The sequence below is a fragment of the Cucurbita pepo genome, chromosome LG04, assembly GCF_002806865.2.
Source record: "Cucurbita pepo subsp. pepo cultivar mu-cu-16 chromosome LG04, ASM280686v2, whole genome shotgun sequence".
Taxonomy (NCBI): Eukaryota; Viridiplantae; Streptophyta; class Magnoliopsida; order Cucurbitales; family Cucurbitaceae; genus Cucurbita; species Cucurbita pepo.
Window position 1 is genome coordinate 3,828,448 of NC_036641.1, and position 14,373 is coordinate 3,842,820.

General features: G+C 35.6%; 2 protein-coding genes across 2 annotated transcripts; both read right to left on the bottom strand.

The window, feature by feature from the left end:
• Positions 1-2,309: 2,309 nt before the first annotated feature.
• Positions 2,310-4,980, bottom strand: LOC111794100 (gallate 1-beta-glucosyltransferase-like). The gene is made up of 2 exons (XM_023676238.1): positions 3,997-4,980; positions 2,310-2,732 (listed from the first exon to the last, which is right to left on the bottom strand). Exons 1-2 carry the CDS (start codon positions 4,978-4,980, stop codon positions 2,310-2,312), a joined length of 1,407 nt encoding a protein of 468 aa, XP_023532006.1.
• Positions 4,981-12,735: 7,755 nt separating this feature from the next.
• Positions 12,736-14,289, bottom strand: LOC111792810 (putative UDP-glucose glucosyltransferase). The gene has a single exon (XM_023674399.1). The coding sequence runs from the start codon at positions 14,170-14,172 to the stop codon at positions 12,736-12,738; it is 1,437 nt and encodes a 478-aa protein (XP_023530167.1). The 5' UTR covers positions 14,173-14,289.
• Between the last annotated feature and the right edge of the window lie 84 nt (positions 14,290-14,373).

A 14,373-nucleotide genomic window follows, 5' to 3' on the forward strand; every position in this document is an offset into this window, starting at 1 on the left:
CAAAGATTTCTTAATTTGATTTCCCTTGGTGTTTTGGATGCGAATGGTTATCGTATCACTTCGGAAGGAGAAATTTGAAAGTAGCTTGTGGAGCTTTGGTGGTAATTAGAGGGACAAGAAGAGGTAGCATATACTACCTCAATGAAACCACAATAATGGGGCATGTTGCTGGGGTAAGTTCGAAAGAACAAGATATATCGAAACTATGACACATGCAACTCAAGTATGCTGGCGATTTGGATAAGCGCTGATCCACTACTGGTTATTCGCCCATAATGACTGGTGGGCTTGTTTGTTGGCGTTTAATATTAAAGTTTACTTTTGCATTGTTTACAGCCAAAATGGAGTATATGATAGTCACTATAGCTCCTAAAAAAGCTATTTAGATGCATGGTTTAGTTAATGACTTGGGTATTTCTCAGGAACACATAGAAGCATTTTGTGATAGCAAGAGTGCTATTGTTTGTCAAAGAAGCAAGTCCATCATGCTCATGCTAAGCATACTGATATTTGATTTCATTTTGTTTGAGAAATTGTTAATGAAGGAGACATTCGTTTATTGAAAATTGGATTTGCTAATATCATGCGATTATGTTGACAAAGGTAGTTGGTCTTGAAAAGTTTTGGCATTGCTTGGATTTGATCAACATTGGACGAAAGAAATAGCTATTGGCTTGATGGAAACCAAACTGATTATCTACTTGAGGATCTGGTTATCTACTTGAGGATCTTCTGACAAGCTCAAGATTGTTGTAAATTGTCATGAACCTGAATTGTCATACTCTCATTTAGTTTATAACTATTGATGGTTCATATCCTCATTTTTTTTTTGTTATTAACTCTCCTTTAGTTCATAAATTCATATTATCATTTTTTTTTTATTTTGGTTATTAATTCTCGATTAGTTCATAAATTCATATTATCATTTATTTTGGTTATTAACTCTAGTTTGATTCATAAACTCATATTATCATTTATTTTGGTTATTAACTCTCATTTAGTTCATAACCATTTTGATTCATATTATCATTTATTTTGGTTATTAACTCTCGTTTAGTTCATAATCATTTTGTTTCATATTCTCATTTATTTGATTCATATATAAAAATTAATGTTTCTATGTCTATATAAAGGCTTGTCTAGCATTGTTTTGAGGAGTGGAGTCATTCGGAGTCATTGCCATTTTTTATTTGTCCAGAGACAATTGGGAGGAACTTTGTTGAGAGAGTTTGTAGTGTTAGACTGTGAGAGATACTGATATGAACCAAGAGACATATGTCATACAATATACTTCAATGAAGATGTGAAGAAAATGTTTTGAAATTATCAAAAGATATTTCAATTCATGCCACTATGAAGAAGAATGAAACTTCATCGTTATAAATTTTGGGTGGATCATAATTTAGAGCAATTTAGAGTTGGTGTTTCTTTAATGTATTTTAAGGATTATTTACATATTGGTTAATTATGACCATAAAGTATACATAATGGTTAATTATGGTCCTAATACATGAAAGTTACAACTCTTGAAAAGCCTTGTTGAGAGTTTTCATTTTGAGGCCATATAACGGCATGTATGTTATCTTTATAATGGAGACTTGGAAAAAGAAACATTTGTGTTTTTTTTAGACAATGACTGAGTTTCTTTCCAATTCTATGTAGTTTAAGTTGCATGTAGAATCATTCAAGCTTGACAAATGTTCTTGAAATATTTGATCAAGAAGAATCATTCATGCTTGACATGATTATTGCTTGTGGAGTGATTCGAATTTAAAACAAATGTTCTTGTCTTAAAATATTTGATCAAGAAGAATCATTTAAGCTAGACATGATCGCTCTTGTTTGTTGAGAAATTCGAATCTCAAACAAGTATTTTTGTCTTGAAATATTCGATCAACAAGGTAATCCAAATCTTACTCCCGTTGCAGTAATTCCTTATCATTTGGTATCAGAGTTTTCCCTTGGGTTGATTCCATATGAGATCCCCGGTAAACACTTTGGTTATAATGGTTGACTATCACCTGTGGGTGGATGCAGGGGAATTTCTTCTCCACGTAAAACTTTGTGTCTCTTTGTTTAATTTCTATTTGTGGGTGTCTGAGTGCAATCGATATTGTTTCCAAATCTACATAACAATTGAGTATCATAATATTTTTTGTTGTGGTATTACGACACTAATTAATATTAGCATTACAACTCAACAATTCATAATTTCACCAAACAATGATCGAGAAGGTAACAGTCCAACGTTTGAATAATCTCCCCAAAATTATAAGATCCATTTATTAATACAAGAAATGATGGCCAACTCACCGTTTTCGAATCTCATCGATGAAGTCCTTAATATTTCGATCGGAGGAGCCGCCGTCAGCCACCGCCTTCTCCGCCGCCTTTTGCTGCTTCAAAGCGTTCTGTCTAATCTCCACCGCCCTTGGGCCTTCCATGGCTTCTCTCAGGCACGTCTCAATCTCATCTCTTTGTATTAGCCTATCTTCATTGGCGCCACGGGACAGGCGGAGGCCGACGCCGAAGACGTCGACAAGGAACTTGGCATTGGTGACCTGATCCCCCCATTGGGGAAATGCGACCATCGGGACCCCTAAGCTCATGGCCTCCACAGATGAGTTCCAACCACAGTGTGTGAGGAAACATGCCAATGATGGGTGTGAGAGCACTTGTTCTTGTGGACTCCATTCAACCACCTTCCCTCTCTCTCCCATCTCTTCCACCACCTACATACCAACCAATGTGAATGCAAACCATCAATTTATGGCAGGTATTGGTCAACTTTAAGTATACCCAATATCAATACTAAAGGTACATAATTTTGAAAACAATGATCAAAAGTTTGAATCCTCCCCCAACATGGAACCGAAAAATTTACTAAACGCACTCAAATGAATAATCGAAATAGAAAGAAACGAAATAAATAACACGATAATTTGAAAAGAGGGTTTCTTTTTACTAAAATTGACACGAACCAAGACATCTTAATCATACAATATGAACTTCAAGAAAGTTGTGAAGAATATTATCCAAATTACCATAAGATAAAGTCAAGTTACATTAAATGAAGTCAAGTTTCAGGTCAAGTTAAACCGAGTTGCAATTAATGCCATGTTAAGAAGAATCAAAATTCTTTTATGCAATCAATGACTTCAAGATACTTCGTGTTGGACTTTATTTATTCTTAAATGGTTACAAATTTTTTTAATGCATAATTGAAAACTAGATTTATGGTGTTTCATATACCAAGCTTTAAGACTTTTTTTATTTATTTTTAGGTTACATTTACATAGTAGCTAATTAGTGTTATAAAATAGAAAGATTACGAAACTCTTGAAATGTCTCATAGAAGGTCAAGAGTTTATTTTGAGACTATATAAAGTCATGTATATTGTATTTGTAAAAGAGACCTAAAAAATGCAATAAAAATAACATTTGTGTTTTCTTTTAGTCAAGAGCTAAGTTTTGTTGCACAGTTTAGGTTAGACGTTTAGAATCATTCAAACTTAACATGAACAATCTTGTTTGTGGAGTATTTGAATCTCAAACAAGTATTTTGTCTTGAGATATTCGATCCCAATGTTCTCTTAGAGTGATTCCTTGTCTTCTGAGTTACTTGAAAATTTAGATCTAAATATTTTATTTTTCAATAAGATTGTTAGATCAAATTTTCAAGATTTTCAATCATGTGGGGTTTTTAAGTTTGTGAACTAAGAGTTTGCATATCGAGACATTTATAAATGTTCTTAGATTCGACTCTTCTATATCATAACTACTTTAATCCTATTTATTGTCTTTGTAAAATAGACTTAAAACATACAGTAAAAGGAGTATTTGTGCATTCTTTTAGTCCGTAGTTAAGTTTTGTTGCAATTGTATACCGTTTAGTTTGGATGTTTATACTAATTTTTAGGTTGGATGTTTATAATAATTCAAACTTGACATGATCGTGATTAGAATCTCAAAACAAAAACATTAAAATTTACGAACCTCGAGAGGAAGAACATGGCGGTCGGCTCCAAGATGTACGGAAGGCGGTTTCAAAACCCACAAGAAAGAAAACCCCGAACTATGAAGCGCATAAGCAATCTCATCAATCTGGTCTTGTTTCAAAAACACCACACTTCCAAACGACACGTAAACCACCGATCCGATAGGCTTCGAGTCGAGCCACTCAATACACTCATCAGCAGCTTTCATGCAATCTCCACGAATCTTCGTTTCCATTTCACTACAAATCTTAAACAAAGGCCCCACCGCCTTGATCGGAAAATTTTTCGACATGTCGTTTATGACCTCAGCCTCCAACTCTTCAAAAGTATCCATTAATATACAAAAGGGTTTGGAGAGATTCGAAAATTGCCTCAAAATGTCCTTCCCAATAGCTTGATGAGAGTCATTTGGAGTCAAGAAGCTTGGGATTTCATCGGACTTCAAAAGGGGCAAAAAGGGTAATTTCACGTCGAGATTTGGTTGTGTTTGAGAAGGGAATGGGACAGCTCCACGAAAATGGTGATAGTAAACGGAAAAAACAGAACATGATTGGACCCAAAAGACGGCGGAGGAGATTCCGAGGTTGTCGGCCAAGTCAATAACCCAAGGCACAAAAGGGTTCCCAATAACGCAAGAGACCGGGCGGTTTTCTTTCATTTGGTTCTCTAATATTTGGCGGAGGGAGATGGCGCCTAGGCGTTGGAGCTGCACCATGTATTCGTCGTAGGTGAGTGTCGGGGTGGTGTCGGTTCGGCCGTCGTCGAAGAATTCGAAGCGGAGGAAGCCATCGCCGAGGGGTGTCGGGTGGTCAGAGATGCTCCCAGCGTTCTTCATCTGGGACCCGAGTTGGACGGAGGTGGAGAAGGTAACGAGGAGGCCCGCGGCGGCGAGTTTCTTGCCGAGGCGGAGCATGGGGTTGATATGGCCTTGGCCGGGGAAGCTGACGAGGAAGACATGGGGGAGACAGGCTTTGGAACTCATTTTGGTTGCACCAAAAGGCAATCGAGTAATTACATGTATGTTGAAATGCTACTAAATAGACATCATTTTATTTATAAAATTCAATCTAAAATCATAGCAAAAATAAAATAATAATAATGAAATATTTTAAAGGTGGTAGATGCTTAATTCTCAATCATACATAATCGTAATTTTAATATAAAATACATCTAACCAATTGATTAATAATAGTGTCAAATCAAATGTTGTCATATTAATAAATTAATATTTCATGACATTTCTCAACCATATACCCATTAATTAATTTATGAGGCACTGAAATTCTCGCCTCCTCAACCAAACCACACTTCTCTCGACTCCTACGACACATGAAACAGACATCAACCCTTCCCAAAACCTCGCTACAAGAAAAGAAAGAGTGAGAATTTGAGAGAGGAGGAAGAGTCGTTATCGAAAAAATTACTGTCGGTGAGATTTGGAATTTCCTGTTTACACCATACGAAGGACGAGTCTCCAAAGAAGAACTCATCAAGGATCCAAAACGTTTAGATAAGCCAAACAACACCCTGTTATTGTACGTTTCAATAAAGAACCATGCTCGGGCGAAGAGGGAAGTAATTTTGAAATATAGTAACATTGAACCACTCTATTCTCAAATTTTATCACGGTATTGATGCATTTATTGTGAAGGGGTAGAGGTGCGAGACAACTTAGATCCCGTGAAAAACAAGGTCGGAAAGTGATATATATATAAAATATGGTAGGAAAACCAAAGACATCAAGGTGGTATAAAATAAAAATATATTCTAAGTTTTAATCGGTAGGTTTTGGGTTTCAACTCTATTTGGTCATTATATCTTAAAATTTAGTATTTTTTATTTTTGAGATTTCCATAATGTTTAATTTTAGTCAATTAAGATCATCCAACTTGTAATTATTTAATAAAATATTTATTAGGATAATGATTAAGGTGATCATTTATTATTTTAAAGACGTGATTTAAACTAATTTTAAATATAAAATAAAAATCTCTAAGTATCTATCGTATATAAAAAAGGTTAAGTATTTTATCTTAATTGTGAGTGAATTGTGAGCGGATTACCTATACAATGAATTTGTTTAAGACTATATTATAAAATATTTAATCTCTTTTTATAAATTTATTAAAGGATCATATTAGGCTCATTCTTAATCTTGAGTGAGTTCTTAATCTTGAGTGAGTTATGAGCTCTGACTTATATATATTAAATATATATAAAAAAAAAAGTTTAATTGGAAGAATTCAAATTGATATTTAATACTTTTAATTTAAATTAATATTTAATATAGTAAAGACAAAAAGATAAATATATTTTTACATATTAAATATAAAGGGAGAAGATGTATTTAACTTGAACACTTCCAAGTTAATATTTAATAGGTTAAATATGGTAAACATAAAAAGAAAAATATGTATTTAGTGTGTGAGAGAAATATCATTTAAATAAAATATTATATCCTAAAACTCTTCTTCTTCGATCTTGGAATTTTCTTTAAAAAATGGATACCGAAAGCTTTAAATCCAGCCTTGTTGCAATTAGATATATAAGGCTTCTAGTCAATTGTTTATACATGGTAGCATTGATCTTGGCTCCTTCTTCAACCGGTCCTAATCTCAAGAACAAGGTCCTAAGTAAGGTCACAGTTGCTCAATTCGACTGTACCATGCATATGGAGCTTGTTTAAGGTCATATAATGTCTTCTTCAATTTGTATACCTTTTTTTTATCATAGCCTTGTGGTTTTCAATTCGACTGTTCCATGCCGTGGGGATTGTCATAACCTTGTGGTTGCTCAACAAACATGGCTTCTTTTAACCTTGCATATAAGAAAACACTTTTCACGTCAAGCTGATGCACGTTCGAACTATTCCAAGCTGCTAAAGCAATTATCATTCGAATAGTATGTTAGGAATCACGACTCTCCACAATTGTATGATATTGTCCACTTTGAGCACAAGCTCTCATGGCTTTGCTTTTGGTTTCCCTAAAATGTCTCATATCAATGGAGATGTATTCTTTACCTATAAACCCATGATCATTCTCTAAATTAGCCAATGTGGGACTCTCTCCCAACCATCCTCAACATAGTATCCCACCTAGTCATAGGTGCAAACACCTCGATATAGTCTATACTATGTTGTTGTGCATAACCTTTTACTACCAACCTAACCTTATAATCGTCAATATTGCCATTTTCCTTGAGTTTGGTTTTGAAAAGTCAGTTTACTCCAATCTTCTTCATTCCTAATCTGTCAATTCCCAAGTCTCTTTTCCGTTCGATGGCTTCTATCTCCAAGTCCATTGTAGCTCTCTATTTTGAATTTTGAACAGCTTCTTCAAAGATAATTGAGGTTAACAGAACTAAATTGTTGTGCACAGCTTCTTCAGAAAAAAAATTTCCGCTCACATAATCTTCCATCCATATGGCGCTCTTCTGCTCCTCACTTCGAGTGTGCTTTCTTCAGATGTTGAAGAATTTGATTCAGATGACTTACTGAAAGATATACTAACTTCCCCTTCTTCTCTACTACCACCTCCTCTTCAGATCCTTCCTGACTTTGGTCATGTTCGCTTCCTTCTATATTACTATCTTCCCATTCGAAGGTATCAAGTCTAGCTTCTTCATTACTTTCCCCCAATTCCAACACTTACTTTCTTAAAAAATCACACATATGCTCACAACTATTTTCTTGGACACTGAATCATAGAGTCTATATGATTTAAACTCTTCACTAATCCCTAGCAGCACAACACACACCGAAAACTTTCATCATCTAACTTATTTATCTTAACGTCTAATACACGAACATGACCAATGCATCCAAAAACTCGAAAATAATCAACATTAGGTTTTACGCCACTCCAAGCCTTCTCAGAAGTCATATCTTTCACTACTACAGTGATCCGAACGTTCCTAAATAAATATACATCCTAAAAAATGGTCTAATATGAGCTATCTTCACCACCAAATTCTTCTTCCATAGGTTCCAATTCTTCTACTACTAGGGGAAAGACTCATTCCCAACAAATAGCCTCACCATCAATGAACATTTTTGTATTTTTCGTCCATTGAACTTAAATAAGTGACGTGTGATTGTGGAGGACCATTCTTTTCCGTGTGCACGAACGCAGTGGATTTTAATTTCCTTGTCCCTAGGCCGCAGCACGTGAAACATGTGTGTGCTACGTTGTCGTTTTTACATTATAATAATTTTTTTATTATTTATTCTTCAACTACATTTTAAAATAGTTTTTAATTTACATGTTTTAATTAAATATTTAAAAATAAATTAACACTTATTTTATGAACTTTGAGTAAGATCTTACTCAATAATTTTTTCGATCACAAACATATCTCGAATCTTAATGATTAAAATTAAATATTTTTTTTAAAAAATCTAGAAATAAAATATATTAGACATTAAATCATTGGAAAAAAAAAAAAAAAAAAAACCACTATTATTGACGTTTTATAAAAGTTTGAAAACTTTCCATAGAATATGACAATAGTTTGAGTATTAGTGTGAAAATCTCTGTTTAGTAAACATGTTTTAAAATCGTGAGGTTGACGACCCTACGTAATAGGCTAAAACGAACAATATCTGCTAGCGTTAAGCTTAGACTATTACAAATGATATCAGAGCCAGTCATCAGATGGTGCGAGACAGTAGTCGGATTAGGCTAGTCGCTCTCTATAGTACACGTGTTTTAAAACTGTGAAGTTGACGGCGACGTGTGTTTGAAATACTCTTTGTGCGTCCAAAGAGTCCAAAATGCAGTGTTTGGTAAACCCACCATTAGCATCTTCCAGCTAGATTGTAACATGCCAATAAAAACAACACATGGAATGACAGCAGCTGCATGGAAGCTTGGATCTCACAATTCCACGTGCTGGGTGTGTAATTAGCCCTTGTGAAGTGTGATTGGTTAGAGGGTTAATTGGCAAATTTTTTTCCCGAAAAACAGTGTACTTTTATAACTACCTAAATCCCCCGTTACTAGATATTGTTATTTTTTTTACTTTTTTTTTTTATCGGACTTCGGGTCGAGGCTTTAAAAACCGTTCGATAAGGAAAGGTTTCCACATCCTTATAAATGGTGTTTCGTTCTGCGTTTGATTAGGAGGGTTAATTGGCATTTTTTTTTTCGAAAAACCGTGTACTTTTGTAAGTGCCCAAATCCACGATATTGTTCTTTTTTGACTTTTTTTATCGAACTTTCCATCAAGGCTTTAATAACCCTTCGATAAGGAAAGGTTTCCACACCTTTATAGATGGTGTTTCGTTCTCTCCCCCAACCAATATAAGATATCACAAACTTTTTAAACGTTAAATTCTTACGGTACACGGCAAAATAAATGGTTAATAATATTGGGAGAAAATAGAGATAACTGAGAACTCTAAGAAAGATTTGGGTAAAATTAGAATTGACATTGAAGTTGTCAAACCTGTAAAAACGGACTAGTGGATGATTCCATGTGCACACACCTCACCCACTCGTGGATCCCATGTGATTGAATCGTGAGTATATTGGGATTCATGACTATCTTAAATGCTATGTTTCTGTAAAACTCGAGCCTAAATGAGAATTAAAATGATGCACATATACTCGAGCCAAAGCAAAAACTCGTATCTATGAGATTTTGGAAAAGTTAGATTTTAAAATTTGTATGTTGTTCTTGAGGGGATTTTGCACAACATTCATGAAGAAATGTTGAGTCAATTTGGACCGAAAAGAGGAGTTCTAGCGAATCTCAAGACACGGTAAGAAGAATTTTATATGTGTTTATATCGCTCGATAATTGATGAAATGGAATGAAAATAATTTAGGTAGAAAGATCGATTAAAACTCTACAACTAAGTTGATTAGAGTTATGTAGAAAAAGATTAAAAAAAATCGAAGAAAATAGAAAAAATTGTGAAAATTGCGATGAATTTGGGTTGAACATGATGCACATATACATGTCAAATGGCCAGAGGTGGAACGCGGTTGGTGCAGGCGAGAACAAGTGTTGGACATAGGGTGAAAGAATGCGTATGACAAAGGGTTGGCCACGCATTGCAAATCTAGAGGATCAACCCAAACTGAGATTCGAGAAACAATTCGATTTGATAGTATCGACCTGAACCGGCTTCCTGATCTGATATGACTCGACTCAAGTACGCTTGTCTGTACACACCACGTGTCGCGCAAGGAGTGCGCATGCACCCTCCCAAACATGCATATGTACTCGCGCGTAGTTGTGTGCGTGAGATACTCTCCATTCACACGTGAGTGCTTCTGAGTTCCCCTTTTTGTCTTGTTTAACATCCATTGACTGTTTTTTCACTCTAGTTTTGATGCTAACCTTAATTCAACTTGAATTATATCTTACCAGTGAAATTTCACAAAATTTGTAGCCCCTAACACACAGAAAAGCTAGCTCGAAAAGTCTCGCTTCATCCATATAAGTAAACATTTAGATTTTCTCAAGTACTATTTGTAGGGATTGATAGGACATTCTGACACGCCAAACATACCTTGTTTAAAGTGGTTAGAATATGCATGATTAGGACTTTAGAACGGAAATTTTGGATAAGAATGCATTTTATGTTATGAAAACTCACACGAATGCTCCATATGATGAGATTTCTACAATATATGTTATTTTAACGTTCTCTATTGTGTTAGAAAATGTTGTAATTTGTGCTCGTACAGAAAGGCCCCAAGGGGTAAGAGATATGAACCAAGAGACATCAATCATACAATATGCTTCAACGAAGATGTGAAGAAAATATTGTTGAAATTATCAAAAGATATTTCAATTCATGCCACATTGAAGAAGAAGGAAGTTTCATATTATAAATTTCGGGTGGATTACAATTTAGAGTAATTTAGAGTTATTGTATTTCATTAATGTATTTTAAGACTTTTTATTTACTTCAGGTTACAATTATATAATGGTTAATTATAACCATTAAGTATGAATGTTGCACCTCTTGGAATGCCTTTAATAGTTGTTGAGACTATAGAAAGGAGTTGTATTTGTAAGTAGACTTGTAAATATAGTAGAAAGAGCATTTGTGCTTTCTTAGCCAATGACTAAGTTTCTTTGCAATTCTATGTAGTTTAGGTTGCATGTAGAATCATTCAAGCTCGACATGATCAATCTTACTTGTGGAGTGATTCGAATCTCAAACAAGTGTTCTTGCGTTGAGATATTTGATCAACAAGAATCATTCAAGCTAGACATAATCGATCTTTCTTGTGGAGTGATTCGAATCTCAAACAATATTCTTGCCTTGAGATATTCGATCAACAAGGTAATCCGAATCTTACTCCCCTTGTAGTGATTCCTTAATATATCAGTAAGAGTCAGATCAGAGAATCGCTCGAAACTTTAAGGCCTCCCCAGATGCTCAAATAGCAGTAGAGCTAGGCACGAATTTTTTAGGGCCAAGAGAAAAGTTCGTGGACATGGTTAAGGATGCAACGAAAGCCTACAAACAGGTTACTTACTGAGTATTTTTATACTTACCCCTTTCTCCTTCTTTTCCTAGGTGTTCTTAGGCTGCCGGTTAAGGTGGGAGAGCGTTCTAGAGCTACCCTGTCACTAATAGAGGTGTACATAGGTTAGGTTGGGTTAAGTTGACGAAATTTTTTGGACCAATCTAAGAGTTTGGGTTGGTTGGATTGATAACCTAACCCAACCCAAAATTGTTTCCTGATCCAACCCTCTATTCTCGCGTTGAGTTGTTGAATTGTTGAATTTTTTTAATTTTTTTTTATTTATCTACCATACAAAATCATTCACTACAATCTTAAATAAAAATATACTAAAAGTTTACAAACACAAATCAATCAATAATCATTCAAACAAATCAAATAGCGAAACTTGTAACGTACTAACATAATTCAACTCCTTTACGGTCAAAATTTTGTCTGAGTAGATAAATTTTGGAATTAAAAAAAATAATAATAATAATTTAAATAAATTATGCACAATAAAAACAAAAACTAATCTACAACATAAATAATTTACTTACCATGAATATCAAAACTTCCACTATTTTGACGTGAAAGAACTCCTTACAAATTTAGAATCCCCGGACCTATACTAATTTAAATAATAATTCATCCATAATTATCATCTTCTAATACATGCGGGCGGGTTGTTTGACTAAACAATGAAGTTACAATATTACTATCACAGTTTTTATTTATTGAAGGTTGAAAACTTAGAGTGGTTTAGGTAGGACCATGAATATCCTCGACTCTGAACTATTTTAGTAGATAAGTTGTATTTGGTTGAAAGAGAGTCTTGCACGTAAAAATTTATGATAAGCATAGTTAGTCAAAATACCCAAGAAACTCCATAGCATCCCGAGATAAACGTCATACAAAAAACTCTAATAAAATGTCAATCATAAAAGATGGATTTAGAAGTTACTAATCATAAAAACTTGAGTATCAGAACTAACGTGTTGACTGATCAAGAATCCAAGCTTGACGAATGAACATGACAGTGAACGAGCGGTTGTTCTTCGATTCAAGTTTTTTTTTTTAATAATGTTTTGTAGGAAAATTTTCACATTAATATATTGTAGTTGTTTTTTTTTGTTTTTTTAATTAAAAAAAAAACTATTTATATATAATAGAACCATATTTTCTGTTTTATCTTAATTTTTATTAAAATAGTATTAATATTTATTGTATTTGATGCCAAATTCCATCAATTTCTGACCGAACTCTTTTCACTAAAAGTTGCCTCTCACACATCTCTTCTTAGTCTCATTAACAAACTGTTGGATGTTCTTGTGGGAGGATCCGCCGTCCACCACGGCCGCCGCCGCTGCCTGCTTCAATTTCAAAGCATTCCGCCTGAATTCTCCTCCGCTGCTATCGCGGGTCATCACCTCCGATATGCATCTCACAATCTCATCCCTTGAAATCAACTCATTTGCCTCTGCTCCACGCGACAGCCTCACCCCAACTCCATAATCCTCCACCAAAAACTTAGCATTGGTCACCTGATCCCCCCACTGCGGAAACGCCACCACCGGCACGCCGCAGCCGATGGCTTCCACCGACGAATTCCACCCACAATGCGTCATAAAACACCCAACAGATTCATGCGACAAAACCCTCTCTTGCGAACTCCATTGCACCACTTTTCCCCTCTCCCCTGCTTTCTCCATTACCCCTTCCGGCAAAATATGGCCCTTTAACCCGAGAGCTTCATTGGGCGGCTTCATAACCCATAAGAATGAGAGCCCTGAATTGCACAGTCCATAAGCGAGCTCGTCTATTTGCTCTTGTTTCAAATAAACGATGCTTCCAAATGAAACGTACACAACGGATTGTGGGGGCTTCGAGTTTAGCCATTCCATACAATCCTCTGCTTTTAAGCAGTCGGCAGAGACCTCTGTTTCCACATTTTGTGGGTTTAAGAACAATGGGCCAATGGGTTTCAAAGGAATGATATTAGACATGTAACTGATGATATCTTTCTCGAGTTCATCGAAACTATCCATCAAAATACAAAAGGGTATTGATAATTTACTGAATTGGGATAACAGAACTTTCCCCAAAACGCCATAGATGTTATTTGGATGCAAGAAGCTTGGGATTTCATCGTTCTTCAAAAGTGGCAAAATTGGGAGATGAACGTCGATTTTGGGTTCCAATTCAGAAGGGAACGGGACGGATTTGTGGAAACAGTGATAGTAAATTGAGAACACAGAGCATGATTGAACCCAAAGAACGGCACAGGGGATTCCAAGCTCCTTAGCAACTTCGCATGTCCATGGAAAAAAGGGGTTCACAATCAGGCAAGAAACAGGGCGGTTTTCGGCTGTTTGGTTCTTGATCAGGCCGGTGAGCGACGGCCGGCCGGAGAGCTCGAGCTGGTTGTTATAGCGGGTCAAGTTCATATCCTTGGGATTGATCTCTTGGAGGCGATCTTCGAAGAATTCAAATCTGATGAAGCCATTGCCGACCGGAGTGGGACAGTCGCCGGCGCCGATACTTCCAGCTTTCTGCAGTGTTTTGCCGAAATGCACCGCCGTGGAAATGGTGACGAGAAGGCCCTCGGCGGCGAGTTTCTTGGCAAGTCTGAGAGTGGGGTTGATGTGTCCTTGGCTGGGATAGCATACAAGGAAGACATGGCAAGGAGCTTCTTCAGAATTCATCATGGCTGATTTTGAGGAATGTGGATATCTAGAAAAGGGTATTTATTATATATTCGATCGTTGAAAAACTCTGCAGAATTGGATAAAAAAAAATATTAATTATTTTAAGAGCGGAATCTGGATCATTGAAAAACTATGCGGAAATGGATAAAAAAATGGATAGGGTGTTCATGAAGGAGAGCTTATTATTTCTTTATAGGGATG